A 17,461-nucleotide genomic window follows, 5' to 3' on the forward strand; every position below is an offset into this window, starting at 1 on the left:
AGTGAGACATCTCGAGCCTCTCGTGTCACTTCTGACAGGTGGCAGCTGAAAGAAAGCACTATTGGCCTGGATTGCAATGTCCTGTAAGTGTGGCTGTCAGTATGAGTGCCCCCACTTGGATGAAAATAGAAATGTCGCACGGCCTAGAACCTTCAGCTGGCATCCATTCAACCACAAATGCTCAAAGTAGCAAACCCTAGAGCTGTACACAACAGCTAAAACAATGCCATGCTTCCTTATCATATGCACTTGCACATCAAGTACGGAAAAATAAAGTTAAAAAGATGCAGCCAAGTAAATTTTATAGCAGAAAAAAAATTCAAGGCTCAGTAATAATTTCTTTTTTTAAACTTTAGATGCAGGAAATGTTTTAACATCTTGTTATACTCTTTCAGTTGCATTGTCTGAGGAAGCGAGTGAATTCTGCACAATGAACAAGTGAATCCAGAGAAATAAAAAAAAAAAAAACTGTCATGGCAAAGCAAACCATTTTTTTCAAAATTTTACATCCTGAGGGACTTTGAAGGTGTCCGAATGAATAAATAAACACTGCTTTGTCATGACTACATTACATAAAGGTCACCTCGTTAGCAACAGGTGTAGGAGCAACGAGTTTCCTTGCAACGCAAGCTATTTGCAAGCTGTCTTAACACTGAAAAGAAGAAGAAATAAGAACGAGTGGGTGACCTGTCAGACTGGCCTCATAAGGAGCCATCAGCCACTCCATCTATAAGTAGCTTTCCTAGCCCAAACATCATCATCCCAAAGATTGGCATCCAGGAAGCTATTTGAGATTTCACAACAAGTGAAGCACGAAGACATAAACCAGTATATATATAAACTTCACGATGCTACTTTCACAGCCGTGTTTGAGCGAAGCAGCCAACGAAAAACATTACGCAGCCGCTCTTCTCCAGCACCACAACAGCTGCGAGAGACACATAAGCTCGCACCCACCTTCCTTCAAGGCGAGACAACAAGACAGGAAACAAACCGAACGGCGCCTAAGTGAATGTGCCGTGTGCAAATAAAAAAAGAGGAGAAGGAGGAAGTGCCAAAAAAAGATCCCCCCCCAACCCCCCTCCCCCCCTCAAGCAAGCTGCTCCCTTGCGGCAATTTCTTCTTTTTCTTTTGATGCCCGCCGCCGCCGCCGTCGTGTGCCCTAAACCCAGTTCAGGATCGTGGTGCCAGACCTCGCTCCATAACTGCCAACCAACAAGCGTCTGACCTCCACCTCACTTCAGTGCCGTGTGCAAATGGGAGAAGACCCACTTCGAAGCACCGGACTTGGCACGTGGAGCCGCACACCCCCCGCCCCCAACGACTCCTTTCTGTGGCGAGTTTAAGCTGCCGTCATCGTGACAACGCGAGAAAAGTCACAGAACAAACAGATGCGCAGCAGAGCCATCAATACGGCCGAGCACGCGTTTACAGAAACAAACCTTTGGAGGAAACACAGCTGAGGCAACCAGTTGAAAAGAGGTTTACAGGCACCGACTGACGAACAAATAGAAAGAAAAAGGGGGCAGCTGCCTATATTTAACTAGTTCCTATGCTTCTGAACAGTGGCATCTCGAAAAAAGAAATGTTTGGTCGAACATAGCCCTGGCTTTTCTAAGAGGTTTGAAGAAACCAAGAGGGGAAAAAAAAAGAAAGTGGACCAAGGACAAAGTGGTGGCACATGTAGTGAAAGCCCATGGGTGAAACAAGATTCGACGCAGCTAAAAGCGCCACAACATTCAACCTTGTCACAGGGCATCAACAGCAGGTACTTTAATAAGAGTGATTCCGACAAGTGCGGACTGAAAGCATAGCTCAAAATGACACCAGATCCATCTGTCTCACCATGAATGTGTACTTTAACGGTAGTTAAAAGCTTGAAGTTGGGTTTGCCGAGTTCATCCATCTCTCTGCCTGTCCTTTCTGTTACACCATTGTCATCGTGCTGTTAGTGTGTCATCGTCAGGCCACCTTCTCACCCTCAGTTTCACCCTCACCACATGGCAGGGACAAACAAGACCACTGGGCATTAAACTCCTGCCCCTGCAGCAATCTGCAGCTGGGAGCCACATAAGCTCTGAGCTACAGTGCAACATTTGAGCGGGGCAATCTGCATGGGGCTTTGTGTGCGACGCAGACTCCAAGAGTGGCAGCACCTGTGCATGTATTTCAGAGGCCACAACAGGCAACACTTTTGTGTGCACATTTTGTGTGCATTGCAAAGAAGTGTTCTTGATAGTGATGTCCACTGTGAGAGCCTGCGGCTGTTGCAGTTAATGATTTGAGAGCCACGGGATTCGTTGAAGACTATACATGGATTCATTGACAATGCATTTACCGCAAAATGAATGAAAATAGTTTTGAAAGAATATAGGTCTTAAGTGACATTTACCGTTGCGCTGTATCGCCATCTTAAAATTTTGGTTTAAGCCTTTGTGCAGCAGGAATACAGCTAGGCAACTTGCAAAAGTGATGTTTTTTTACAACGACGAAGAACAACATCATGTGCTCCACCAAAACAAACAACTTTTGCCATGTGCAGGCGATGTGTACTATTCTTAGCAAACACCAGAGTGCTGGACCTCTGCCTACACACGTGCCAGAAAATATTGCTTGCACCTCGTGAACGCTTAGGCAATAGTGATGCAACTATGCCCTTAAGAAAAAGTAAGAACCACGTCAGAAAAATAAAAGGCCAAAAAGAAAGCACACAATTATGTTTCAAAACCTACAAGGACTTCTTGTCTTGTTTGTTTCGCACACGCCCCTACCTTTTTTGTGCAACAGCCCTTTAGAGGTTTCCTAAGACTAGAGTGAGAAAATGTGACAACTGTACCTCTATGAATAACTTACAGGTGAGTAAGCCAACTGGCAGCAAACGTGACTGAGGGATGCTTTGCATACCACAATTTTGCCTTTTAGTTGTTAACAATTAATGAAAAGGCCAAAAAGAAAGCACACGGTTATGTTTTAGGACCTACAAGGACTTCTTGTCTTGTTTGTTTCGCACGCACCTCTAATTTTTTATGCAACAGCTCTTTAGAGGTTTCTTAGGACTACAGTCCAAAAATGTGACAACTGTCCTCTATAAATAACTTACAAGTGAGTAAGCCAATTGGCAGCGAACACAACTGAGGAATTCTTTGCATACCACAATGTTGCCTTTTAGTTGTTAACAATTAATGAAAAGAAACACAGAAGAAAACTACTTTTCTTTAACTGCGTGTTCTTTAACAATTTGTTGTTAGCCCTAATCAGGTCTAATTGTTCAGCTTAAGCATGCGGTACAAAAGGAAGAAGTTATGCACATCTCAAGCACTGTGGGAATTATTGTTATGTAGTACATTTTGCAGGTAGCTCATTCATGATAGCTTACCGAATGACACAATGTGTCTGTGTAAAGTGAGCAACTCTTTGCTCCTACTTACATCTCTACAACAGGCTGTTGCCAGTAAAATAACAGCCCTTCTTCAATAGCTGGCTACTGGTGACATTGCACCACTGCTCTTAGCATTTGAGGAAAAGAAGAACAAAAGTTGAACTAATTTATAACATTTGTAGAAAAAATTCATACACTGTTTGAATGCATTCATTATAAGAACAGATGTTCTTATTCTTTCTGGGGTTTTACATGCCAAAACCAGTTCTGATTATGAGGCACGCTGTAGTGGAGGGCTCTGGATTAATTTTGACCACCTGGGGTTCTTTAACGTGCACTACAACACAAGCACACGGGAGTTTTTGCATTTCGCCTCCATCAAAATGCGACCGCCGCGGCCGGGATTCAATCCCGCGATCTCGTGCTCAGCAGCGCAATGTGCTCAGCAGCTGACTGAGCCACTGCGATGAGTATATATAGAAACCAGCACAACTAATCCACAGATCAAGCTGTGCAAAAGCTGCTTTCCTGCATCAACTGTATTTAAATACCTCACGTACCAGGTGTGCAAGGTATTTGAGGATACATCTTACAATCGCCATAGACATTGACTTCTATGTGGCTCAAAGTGATAAGAGCTTCAGCCCGACACCAATGACTCTCTGCCTGTATGTCTATCATTGTGTTGTCATGACACGAAACAGGAAACAGAAATTTGTTTAAAGAGCAAGCTGCTATTACAGACATTTCTGTGTCTTGTTCATGGATGATGCATGCACCTAAAATGTGTATTTCCATGTGCAAGGCTGGATAAAGATTAGAATACTATCCCAATGTGCTGTTTTTGCAGGTGATTTTATTATTTTGATCACTATATGACAAGTTTATACATCGAACTATAGTAAAATTTTGCTTTGATACATAAAACCTGTATCACACCTTTAGTTTTCAGCTTCTTGTCAACAGTAGACTACCCACTCAATAAATATTCATTCACTACTTTATTCTTTAGAAAGCTCACTAGAAAACACACACACATACGCACACAAACACCCATGCATGCACGCACGCAAGCACACAACCACACATACATCAGTGAAGCATTGTATCAAAGGATCCGGCAGTAAAAGAGGCATAACAGGCTGGAAGCACATATAAAAAACAGGACTTTACAAGACTTTAACACGAGTAAAATGCCGCTTTTTCCCTGTGGGCTTCTAGCTCTCTTGATTATATATATATATAATGCTGAACTTGAATAATGTAGTCTCGACAAAAGTAACATTAGTGATTGGAGTTGTTGAAAGAAGTGGATGGCAATCTGTTTCGCCACGCATCCATAACAGAGCTATTATGCAGAGGTGACACCACTGGATCAAGCAGTGTCCAGGGAATGGATTAGGAAGTTTAAGAAAGGAGAAATCTGCAAATCATTTACAGCTGAATCTCAATATAAAGAAAAAGGATATAAAAGATTATCGGATATAACAAAAAATAAATATAAATTTCCGTCAGCCATTCTTAATTTCAATGAGTATTTTACCGATGTAATGAAACCGAAAATGAAAGATTTGATACGATATCAGTTACTACACAGCTAACATTTGTTTGCTCGCAGTTTAAGATATGCGCCATCGGTAGAAAACATTTCAAATATGTACTCAACAAAAGCAACTTGAAACGGTACATTCTGGACATGCGATCACACTATCGCATGGTTGCACATTAAACACAGTGCAAATCTCGTAATTTTAATGCTGTTCACCAACACCAACAGGCCATCAAGATAGAAAGGAAACCCTCTGTTGGCCTGTCGGAGGCATCAAGCTTGCATTTCTTTCACAAAGACCAGATTGCTATTTTTTTTTGCCGATATCAGTGTGTATACTTATACCAATCTTTAATATAACAAAGGTGATTTTTGTGTCAGTTCCGACTTCGTTATAACGAGGTTCAGTTGTTGTGGGAGGCAACCAGCTGCACGTCCACCAGCATCAGTTATTAGCAAAGTGATAAACTCATTCGCATAGACAGAGGAGTGATCATTTGAAAGATTTCTGAATGACTGGATGGCAGCGACAACTCCATTCGAAAGGTATTTAAGGACTTAGGCTCCATTAGAAAGATACATGTAGAATGGATTCCTCATCACTTCATGCCAGATTTGAAGGATACAAAATTTGTGGGAATGCTTATGTTCCATGATGGTTGCATGCGTGGAAAATGTTGCATCGCGTCGCGTGCAAGCACCAGCAGGTTTGAGGAGAGGGGTGAAGCCTTCCTTTCGTGGGTGGCGCACGAGAATTACAAGCGCTATCAGCGCCACCGGGCAAGTCACGTCTCTTGGTCACCGGTAAGTGGTGAGTCTCTTGGTGAGCCCGAGTCTCTTGGTCACTGGTAAGCGGCGAGTGTGAAAGGCTCCACCACCACTCCAGTTTTACCACACACAGTTAGTGGACCACATTTTTGCTGTGGCAGTCACCACGGCTGCCCGTATCCCCTGCAGGGAAGTCAGAAGACCCTCTTCACCTAGCATCTTCTCTTCGAGGAAACCCTGAGTGATGTAAACTATAGCTAGCTGGCCTGCTCAGTTGCAAGCGTAATAAATGCTTTCCAAGCATACACATGGACCATAGTTGTTGTCTATTGTTTCCTCGAGCTTGTACCAGACCACAGTTGATGGGCAGGTGTGTGACAAGGCGTAGGGCCGTTGGCACCCCCTTAGCCCTACAGATTGGAACTCTGTTCAGATCAGCTGGAATGGCTTTACCACAATTTCAGCTGCTTAGCACTCCACTCCTGACCAGATTTGTTGCCTTTCCATTTTCACTTGATTTGACCAATGACAAAGACTCGCACAACAATCACTGCACAACACAGGTGGAGGAATGGAAAAAGCAAAAGGTGAGAAAGTGATCTCGAAGAATGTTGCAAAGCAGATTTGACAAGTGTTTTCAAAGATGGAGCAAATATGTTCCCTTCGTAGGATGTTAAGTAAAACTTTCACACAGAGGACGAGTCACTAGCTATGTGCATGGTTTGAATGTTTAATGTCAGTTAACACAGAAGTTAAGCCTGCTTGTACATTACTTTCAGTACAGCCACTGTATGCTAACATGCAGCCAGTGGGTGAAGCATGAAGTAAATGTGAAGAGACACTGCTTCTATGGCTAGAGAAGGGTGATTATCAGTTGAGAAAATATGGGCCACGCTTCAAACCCTTGCGTTCAGCAATTGAATGCGACAGCTACTAAGCCGCTGCAATGGGTTGGATAAACGTCGTCCTGTGCGTGGATCAGAATCATGATGGAGGATGTCCGGAAGGAGCTTGATGTTGGCTATGCCTGCCAAGACTGATGCCAGAAGGAAGTAGAGCGTGCCTGAAGCATTACGAAGCCATTGCACTGCAGTGAGACAGACTGGCCAAATTACCTTCCCAGATTGCAGCCAATGAGCACAGGCATGCCCAAGCTACGAAGTCAACTGCCCTACCTTGAAAACCCCTAAACCTGCACCGCCATTTTGCCAAGTGTTGGCATGTAATCCACACAAGAACAAAAAGATTGTGCAGAAAGCATTGGCAATGATTGCTAAGGTAAGCAAATAGCTGAATGCGTTGAGGAAGCTATTCACTTTATCAAAGAAATGAGGTGCTTGAAGGTGTATGTTTGACGTAGTGAGGACATTTAGGTAGACTTGTTGTTTCCCTGCGTAATTCCGTGGAGAATAGAGCGGTTAACCAGTACATCTGTAGCGGTGTCAAAGCCCTCTACTGTAGCTGCCCCATGGGGAGAGGGTCACAGAAGAAGAGGAAGACAATCCTTTCCAAGTGCTCCACCACAGGCACCTAAAATCTTCAGATGCCTCAAAGCTCTCGCACAGAATCGCGTGTCAAGAGGCCCGGCTATTTGCTTACTATGACGTTACGAAAGTGTGTCTTCAACGCAGCCAAGTTCCATCTTTGCACTGTCACCCATTGCCTATTTTCAGAACCTTCAGAATAGCCCTGAACCTTTGATGAAATATGACAAAATATGTATTTAGTGTTGCAAATGCCATTTGTAGAACTCATGTTTGTGAGAAGTATGTTTGCATCGAAGATTTATTAATCTGATGTATTTAATGCTGGTGATGTGAACATGCCCCGCAACTAGGCTGCACGAGAGCATGTTTCCTTTGTATCGCCGGTGAAAATTCAATCGTCAACCACCAACCATTGACCCCGAAAACAGACAATATAGCCAAAGGAAGTTGTTCGCTATAAAGAGTGAGATGTTTATGTTGATTATAACAGAAAAGCTATCTGTAACTTGTGCCGACTTTATTAATATGGTCAGCTTTCTTTTGAGCAACAGAAATCACGGAAAGCTTGATGCGTTCCAACTCACACTCCTCGACTTGGCTGTGGAACGGCATTTTGAAGGTCGTCGAGGAGGTTCTCCATTGTAGGTTCCATCTCGTAAGAACGTGGTGATGAGGGTGGCCGATACCGCACTGGCGATGATGGTGAGAGGGACCTCCCGTTCGGCACATGCGAGACCTCGCGCGTGGTGGTGACCTCAGTGACTGCAAAGTCAGAAAAGAAAGAAAAAAGAAAGAACCACATAAGCTCAAAATAAGGGATGACTAACAGAATGCTTTCTTACAGAAACAAGGCAATGGCTCGGCTACAAAGACTTGGCAAATGATTTCAGACCCATCTAGACCAAAGCCATTCCTTATGAAATTCTTGTTGATAGGTGTCCAACACAAACATTACTACTGGAAATCCAGTTCGTGATGCCATCCTACGAACCACAGCATGCTTTCTATTTCATTTGTCACGTGATACTCCTACCCATATTTTCACACTACCTTAGCTGCACCTAGAAGTGCTGTGCAATGCGGACGGCACGAAGCCGTTATCTGGCATGGGGTCTCACTTGCTCTCATCTTCAAGTTTTGCACTAATCCATGCATGTCAATAGGTAACGCCTCCATTATTACCACTGTAGAGACAGACATACTTCTTCACGTGTTGATATTAGTTATTAGAAGTAATGCCTTCAATAGTGTTCTGTGAATCCCAAACACCCTGTAGTTGAGCAGCACAGTCCAGATGATGTAGTGTTTGCTCACACGCCTGCATCCAAACATCAATATAGGAGTGCTCCCTAGTTTTTACATCTATGCAATGCCCAAGTGCTCAGTGAAAATAAGAAAACACAGTACAATCACAGTAGTTCGAATTAAGATAATTCAAAATTTTGGCAAGGTCAAACAAGTACTATACATTTAGCTGGCGTGATAAGTTTTCAAATAATTTTTAAAATGCTAATTTCAAACAATTCTAACGTGTTTCAATCATTCTCAACATTTCGACTTCCAAATCAGCCAAAAAAGGCGGCTTAGAGAACTTATGCACAATTAGGCTCACATGCCTACGTTGGGGCATTCGCACTACTGTGTATGCAGACAGTTGCCCCCAAAAATAGTGCCACTGATTTATCCACTGCAAATGCACTATAAGCGGTACCGCACTATCAATTTTCAAGGCCTGCACATATGCAAAACATGTGCATCGCGACAGTTAATTCACAGTCGCCGAAAAATCAGGCGCCTGCATTGCTACTGCCATAGAGAACTTATGCACAATTAGTGGAAATTTCACCCTCTCTCAAATGGCAAGGCCGCCGATGCGCCGGAAAATGCTACGTGGGGCATTCGCCACTACTGAACACTTCTTTCTCCTGTATGCAGACACGTGGCCAGGCCGGCGAACTGCCCCCAAAAAAACGCCTGCACGGCGGCGAGCCCGCATGACAATTATACGAGGGAGGGCAAGAGGAGCCACCACTGCAAATCCGCTTCCCTGCGCCCTCCTCCCTCACATTCCATGGTCTCCGCGTGCGCCCTTCGCCGTGCTGTGCCGGCGCCGGATGTTGCACTGTCGTTATACAGTCGAGTTTCGCGGCCCTCGCTCGCTATGCGCCGTGATATTTCACGGATATGTCGTTTAAGGCCCCAAATAGTGCCACTGATTTATCCACTGCAAATGCGACCGGATGTTGCATATACAGTCGAACCTGGATATGTCGAACCCACATATAATGAATTATTGTGTATCACGAACAGCAGTAAAATCCCCCTGAAAATGTTTGTATAAAATTTTAATTTTATATATCGCAATACCTATATATTGAACTTTTTTGTGATCCCCTTCAGATTCAATATATCCGCGTTCGACTGTATCTGTTTACATACTTGTCCATGCTGGTTACACCGGGAGCTTACATTTGTTTGTGTAGTAAGCCATTATTTCATTTTGTACCCTGTTTCAAACATCAGCAGACAATTTCTACATGTGATAACTTGAAGGAAAAATTTACAGGCCATAGGAGATGATCAGACCCACTTTTGTATAACACTGGTCCAAACAGCTAACACAATAACCTTTTCGAAAGAAATCGTTACTAAAAATGCACAATTCTTTGTGATGCAGAACTTATTGTTAACACCAATGGCCTGTATATCAGCTCGGTAGAACTGGTAGAAAGACTACATAACAAATTCGTTTCACGGTGCCTCAAGCAACATCAAATTCTTCATCAGCTTTGCAAACTGCTGTGGTGTCCTACCAAGCTTCTCATTGCCTAAAAGAGCACCGACATGCCTCTTTCGACCTGTAATTCTTTTTTTGTATTAAATGATGGTACAAACTGTACGCTCTAACTCTAAATAAGCTCTAAACTGTACAATAAATACTGGAAAGCATCAGAATATCTTAAATAATGTACTATAATATGTGTTTGCTTCTGCAATTTAGTTTCAGTTAGACTCTGTTAGAGTATCAAGGAAGTGGATGCGTCATTATACACTGGCTCATATACATATACATTGCTGATACACAGCAATGAAAGTTTCATTGCTGCGATCGCAGGAGCTGGCTCATGCATCAACCAGACGAAATGCATCAGCACTCTTCTTTACATTTATGAGCAATGTCATCATACAATAATGTCAATGATGCCAGGTCCGGTATTTCAAGGCCAATTTCACAATCAAATTAAAGCATCCCATGAGCGTTTTCCAACGTTAATATTTGCCAAGTGCCATCCTATTAGGTGCATGAAGTGTTGGATAGAGCTTCTATAACTTTGAAAAAATGTGTCAGTACCACTTTAGCTTGCAGCCTTACCAAGAGGAAATCCTCATGTCACTGTTATCAACTTCAATTCACACCAGTTTATTAAAATTAAGAACTGCGCAGACGTTTGCAGAAGTTTCACGATGCATGAGCTGTCACAGAGACGACGATGTCAACTCTTGCTCAACACTTAGTCGCGCATCCCTGACCGTGCAGTTGGTGCCAAGACACCCAGCGTTTCAACTCGGCAGATGCTAGATGTTATAAACAGTGCACTTCTGCACGAAAAGAAAGACAACACATGCTGGTGCCAAAATTATTTTTAGCTACACATCCACGACACGCACTTTAGAAAGATGTGGAATGACAGTGCTAGGGACAAGTGGAACAAATAGCACTGCCACATTAGTAGTCACAGGAGACGACCGGTAAGATTGGGAAGCTGAACAGCTGTCGTGTGTGAAGATGTCATAAGTAAAGTCATAAAATTCTGAACCCTCCTTAGTACACTCGTGGACACATTTTTCTGAAAAATGACACACAACTACATAGGTCTAAAATGAAGTGTTCGTAGACTAGACCTTGTTGATTCGACTCTGGCTAATTTGACCTTGACTGAAGATCCGCCCTGGCACCCATACCTATATATACGGGCCAATACTCTCATTATTTCAATCACGAAATTTGTAGCAGTGTCTGTCTTAGCCAGACTTGTGCACGTTACAGAAAAATATAACTGATTACAATTACAATTTCTTCATTGCAAAATGTAATTGATTACAGTTACTAATTCCTGCCTGTAAATGTAACCGAGGAATTACTCGGAAGTAATTATTTCTGCGTTACTTTCCTCCCAACTTTGATTAATTAACACCGCAAAGATACAGTGAAAAGAACGAGCTGGCCTGGCAGTTTCAGTGCATCTTCTGCAACCCATCACACATTGCTTCTCTTCTCCGACAATTGCTTTCCAAAAATTTCGTCGGTCATCTAGCCTCGTTTTTGTTGCAAAGACTTGAGCAGCGACACTGAAAGCCCGCTTGATTTGCACGCTCAGCAGTAGGGTGGTGATGTAACATCTTGCGCACATAATTGTTGCGTCCCAGCATCTTCGTCTTCTATGAGGTGCAGCGCTTAATTGTTGGTGAGACTTGGAGCAGACGCTCCCCTGTTGAGCCAATGAAAAGCTGAGAAAATTGTCAGTCGGTTGAATTCGCCGGCCAACATCTGGTGGAGCTCCAGATGAGGAAACAAATACTGAGCTCCTCGGCTTGCCTGCCTGAACATGGGCTGCCGCGAGGCTGCTGCTTCGCATGATCTCGGGCGTCCTACCGTGGGTTCTCAAAGCTGCGTCGCCTGTTGCAGCTTGTCTCGTCGATAAAGGTACTGATTACATGTAATTGGCTACTGAAAATAATAACCGACTTACACTGATCGTTACTGAGTAAACAAAGAACAAAGTAATTGTTAAATTACAAAATTACAAAATTAGCCACACAATTAAAAGCTCCCTAAAAGCTGTTATTGTGGAAGCACTGCCCAAGATCAACATGCATTATTTTACCCTCGTATATAGTCCTTATCAAAGCCGAATTCAGTCAATAATTGAGCCTGAAAATGGTTTTATTTAACAGTCTCATAAAAAAGTAGCAAAGAAACATTATATTTGCGAGGAATATATTGAATCTTGTCTGAAATATTGTAGCTATTCCTTAAGTTGTCTATATGTCCTCAAATACCCCGCACCCCTGGTGCACGAGCGTTTTTTGCATTTCACCCTCATCTAAATGTGACCGCCACAACAGGGATCGAACCCGCGACCTCCAGCTCAGCAGCGCAATGCCACAGTCACTGAGCTACCGCGCTGTGTTTTTGTAAATTTCACGTCTGTAAGTTTGTAATGAAACAAAACATGACTGAAAAGCTGAGCAGCACTTCATAACTACACTGGTAAAAAAAAAAGGGGTGGAGGGGAGGGATATCGCACGGACATGTTCCAGATTACCAGTGGTTTTGAAGTTACACTGACTTGTTAAGTTATTCTTTACACGTACTTTTCTATGTATTCTTAGACATTAGGTTTGAATACTGGAATGTTTCCCACATGATAAGATCAGCATCCATCGAACTATGTACAAGTCCTACCGATACAAACCAAATATGGTGAATTTTCATTTATATTTCAGGCTACTAAACTATGGAATTCCCTTCATTAAAACGTCAAGAGCATATCTACTAACACTCATTTGATCTCTGCACTGCATCAGCATGTGCTGCAGCCACAATAGACTCCTTGTATGCCTGTAATGATTCTTTAGGTTGTTTTTCACTGTTGTACCTTGACATTTATTTGTACACTGATTATTTGCAAAACATTTGTATGCTGTATATACAGTGGAATCTCATTGATATGATCTTCACGGGAACTGGAAAATAAAATGTATCATCTGAAAATCGTATTATCCGAAATAAATTGCTCCTATAAGGCATTGGCTGGGAAAATAACAAAAACGCATTACCCCAAAAAACGTATCATCCAGAATCGTTTCAATGAGATTCTACTGCACATGTTCACCTAATGTATCCGCTAATATGCTACAATGTTTTCCAGACTTTTTATTCATTATTCTAGTTATTACTTTGTGTAACTGAATTAGGCTCATTCCATGTTTATTTCAGATGTTTACAACACGATTTCCAGCCACAACTCCTATATGAGTTATGGGGATCTACCTGTATATACCTACCTACCTAAGTGTATTACAAAGGAAACAGAAGTATTGTGAAAGATACTGAGCAAATCAATCAAAGTTACGACCAGCATGCTGACTTCAGCAAATGGAGTCAAGATGACTAATTACAGAGCCCTAATGGACTTCCTGCATGATGCAAGGTTACATTTGTATTTATAATTTTTTTTGTACTACGCCGTAGGGCAGTGATCCTCAAAATAATAGTAATACGAAATCAACTAATGTTGTTACGGACGAAAGTGGCTTTTTTGTACATTTGGAGGGTGCGAATAGTGATTTTTGCGACCAAATCGAATACAAATTGAATAGCGCCAGAAGCTAATTGAATCGACTAGTTTTCGAATAATGAACAGCCGTTATCATTAGTAATAAGAAACGATGTTTACATCCTAGTATTCTTAAATTCAGCATGTTTCTGCCATTACGTAATATGTTATGCAGAACTGTTTATTAAAAGTGCAAATGGAGCATTAGGAGTAAACAAGCAGTTTTTCACATGCACAGGACTCTTCAGAGAGTGCGAATGACCGCCCTATAGCCTTAAACTGTGGCTAACTAAGCGACTTAGCCTGCTCCACTACGAAATTTCTCATGTATTATGTCTATGCTATGCCCGCAGGGGTGAAAGTTTGCCATAGCTTTTCTCTAATATGTTTAATAGGGTGCAGTTGATGTCTTCAAATATTTGAAGAATATTAGAAAAATATTCACATTTACAAATAACGACTATTCAATTCGAAGACCGAATCGAATAGGACACTATTTTATTCATTATTCGAAAGTTTCGCATATTTGCATACCCCTGTTGTACAGTTAAAAAAATATTAAATTCTGGGGTTTTACGTGCCAAAACCAAGATATGATTATGAGGCACATAGTAGTGGGGGACTCCGGATTAATTTTTGGCCACCTGGAGTTCTTTAACGTGCACCGAATGCCCGGTTCGCAAGCATTCTTGCGTTTTGCCCCCTTCAAAGTATTTGCACGGTGAAGTAGCAGAGACGAAGATATTTCACAGAGCTGGCCGTTTGGGCATGGTTCTTTGGCTCAATAAAGTCATTTACAATGATAACAGTTTTGGCACAGTGGTACTCCGCAAAGAACATGTGAATGAGTATGCCTTCTATCACGCTAACAGTGAAAGAACTTGGTTTTCTTGGGGCTCTGCCAGCCCATGTGATGTAGACGATAATTTGTCACTTCTACTTTGGTTAACCAGTTCTGCGCGTTGATCTACTCTGATTATGCTGATGTCTGTGGGGCATAAAGTAGATAATGTCAGGATTTGAGCTTGTTGATCATCTTGAATTTAGAACAGCGCAACATGAAGCAGTGACAGAAGGGGATGCACACAGCACTGTTGTGTTGTGAGCAGTAGTGTTGTGAACACAACACTACTGGTATTCTGCTGTTTTAAATTCCAGAAAAAAAAGGTATAACCTCATCAAACCTTGTGTCCACACTTGTGAATGGTTGCTTTCAAACATTTCAAAATTAGGCCAGTAAAGATAAACTGAAATATTCTGGTCTAACAAAAACTTAGTGCCCTTTGACTCTGTGAAGAAGGATGACCAGCGAAGCTGTGATTTGTTCTTCTGAAATGACGAAATTATTTATTTGTATGACTATACATATGCATTTGAAGCCTCAAGACAAGGCACCCTAATCCACCTTAATCCTCTTCATCCATCTTAATCGACCTTAATCGACCCTAATCCTCCTTAATACCCCTTAATCCACCCTAGTCATCCTTACTCCACCTTAAGCAACCCCAACCCTGCTTCATCCACCATAATCAACCTGAATCCATCTTAATACTCCTTCATCCACCTTAGTGGACCTTAATCCACCTTAATGCACCCTAATCCACCTTAATCAACCCTAATCCCCCTTCACCCATCTTAAATGCTGGATTGGTGGGTAGACTGTGACGTAATGGCCATCCATCACTGGTTTTGATGCTTATTTTAAGGATACTACACACATAGGCTACTGTGGATTCAATTTTGTCGATGCGTCTTTTTACACACCCTGTCAACGCACGCACTTTTGGTCAGAACCTGTAAAACGCTAGATGTAGGTGGCACTATACATTTATCAGGCATCTGTTCATCTTGTTTCACAGATTTTTGAGAAAATCGATACTTTGTGTGAAAGGAACCGTTGCATCCTTACAGAATGAATGTGTAGTATGTTTCAAAGGCAACCAGATGACGCAAAAACACAGGAAGAAAAGTGAAAGCAACAAACCACCATGTGATGTTAAGGCTCTGTCTATGTGTTTAGGCAAAGAAAAGGCACTTGTATCAGAACAAACTGGACAAATGGACTCTTTTTGTCCACATACATGGAGGTGCTGCTTTGAGCACATACCTGTGCCCCATTATCAAGGAAGCAGTCTTTCCAGGTTTGTAGGAGACTGGCTGTTAATATAAATTGACTTTAAATGGTATCGTTTCACTTAAGTTTTTCAGGGTCTGAGGAGGACAATGTAGTCAAAGGGGCACCTGAACAAACAGTTGGAAGTAGCATATTTAGTGGGTGCATGTGCCTTTTTTCATCTATCCATGTCCTGTTCGTGCTTCTTTTATTCTTCCTTATGGTAACACAGAAAGTCGACAACAGCCTACCAGATCCTACATCCTTCATTCTTTTCTTTTGCTCTGCCACACACTGTAACGATATACATTTTTTTCTTTTTTTATGCTATACAGAATTTTTAAAAATTGTCTGTGGCCGATAGCATAATTCTAGTCCTTACTCAAAGAGGCGGACACTACTTTTGCGAGAAATTGATATGCATAATCGACTAATTAACAAAGGTCAATTATAATTACTTTACAATACATATTGCAATTTACAAATTGTAGCCAGTGGGTTTACAAGGCCACTTGGAATGAATTTTCAGGATGACAGCAGTTTTGAGATATTCATTCCCAAAGTGCTCTACAAAATACATGGGTCTCCAATTTATTTTTGTGCTTCAATGCATTGTTATCAGCCACAGGCGATTTTTAAAAATTCTGTGTAGTGCTTAAAAAAAAAAAACCTTGTATAAGTGCACTGCATCAAGGTATGAGCAGAGATCATTCCTTGCCAATTTTTACAGGTGTGCCAATGGCACTCAGCTTAGATTGCTTTATTTAAGCTAGTTAACTTGTCCTGTGGGGATGCGCGACTCTCACGCGTCCCCTGATGTTGTTTTCCCTGCATAGCTCGCGTCTAGTGCCAGCGGTGGTCGTAGTGGTTGTGGCGTATTGCGAGAGATGGCGCGAGTGTCGCGATGCTAACGCCACCGAACCGCGGGGTGACTTGGGAGACAAAGGTCGAAGGCTCTTCCTCTTGAGCTTGGGATCGGCGACTAACACGCACGAACACTTTGCACGTGCGCCGGCCCGCTTCGCAGGACCGTCTCGAGAGGCTAAGAGCAGGACACCGGTACGAACGAACACGGATCGTTCGGACGCGCCACCGTTCGCGTGACCGTACACATGAACGCCTAGGCGATGGTGTCACAGCATGGGGCGAACATATTCACTCGCTATCGGGTCGCGGTGAGTCGGACTTGATTTGTCGCGCGCCCATGTGAATGTTCTATTGGTTGTAATTAAGCTAGTGTGCATTGGTGTATGAAAGGCGCAATAAATGCCCTTGTGATTGTTTACACTACTGTGTCGTTCCTTTGTCCCAAGAGCACATGTGAGACCCCACAGTCCTTAGGCATCAATTACTGTGGCAACACTTTGCGCAAAACACTGCTCTAAGCTGACCTCTTTTATTGTAAAACCATCAGAAAATTCTGTAACTCTAACAGTACACAAATAAGTTCCTGAAAACATAATTTGCCTTTATCAATTTGTGTTCTCTGTCTGAAGCTAACTGCCAATAAAAAATGATACTGAAAATATTTCATTGCACTGCAATATCAAATCTAAAAGGTTTGCTGTAATTACATAAAATAGCCTAATTTTTTGTGCTTCGTCATAATCTACCCATGCCACCGCTCTACTTTTTTTTTTTTTGCTATGCAAACAGGAGTTTTACTTCTGTTGCACATTTAACACCTGAGAAGTTAATACTCTAAAATATGTTACTTAAGGGGCCACGAGTTAACCTAAACCTTTCCACAAAAGCACAGCACCGATACCAATGAAATAATAATAATAGTAAAAACACTATGATATGCTACTGGCTTAAAACAGT

General features: G+C 42.2%; 1 protein-coding gene across 3 annotated transcripts in view; it reads right to left on the bottom strand.

Moving 5' to 3' along the window:
• Window positions 1-17,461, bottom strand: part of LOC119445820 (paxillin) — a 76,680-nt gene that overhangs the window by 17,199 nt on the left and 42,020 nt on the right. For all 3 annotated transcript variants that reach the window (XM_037710115.2, XM_037710114.2, XM_049663658.1), the window contains exon 4: window positions 7,768-7,945. In XM_037710115.2, coding sequence (XP_037566043.1) covers window positions 7,768-7,945 — 178 coding nt within the window. The remainder of the gene's footprint in view (window positions 1-7,767; window positions 7,946-17,461) is intronic.

The sequence above is a fragment of the Dermacentor silvarum genome, chromosome 3 (assembly GCF_013339745.2).
Source record: "Dermacentor silvarum isolate Dsil-2018 chromosome 3, BIME_Dsil_1.4, whole genome shotgun sequence".
Classification (NCBI taxonomy): domain Eukaryota; kingdom Metazoa; phylum Arthropoda; class Arachnida; order Ixodida; family Ixodidae; genus Dermacentor; species Dermacentor silvarum.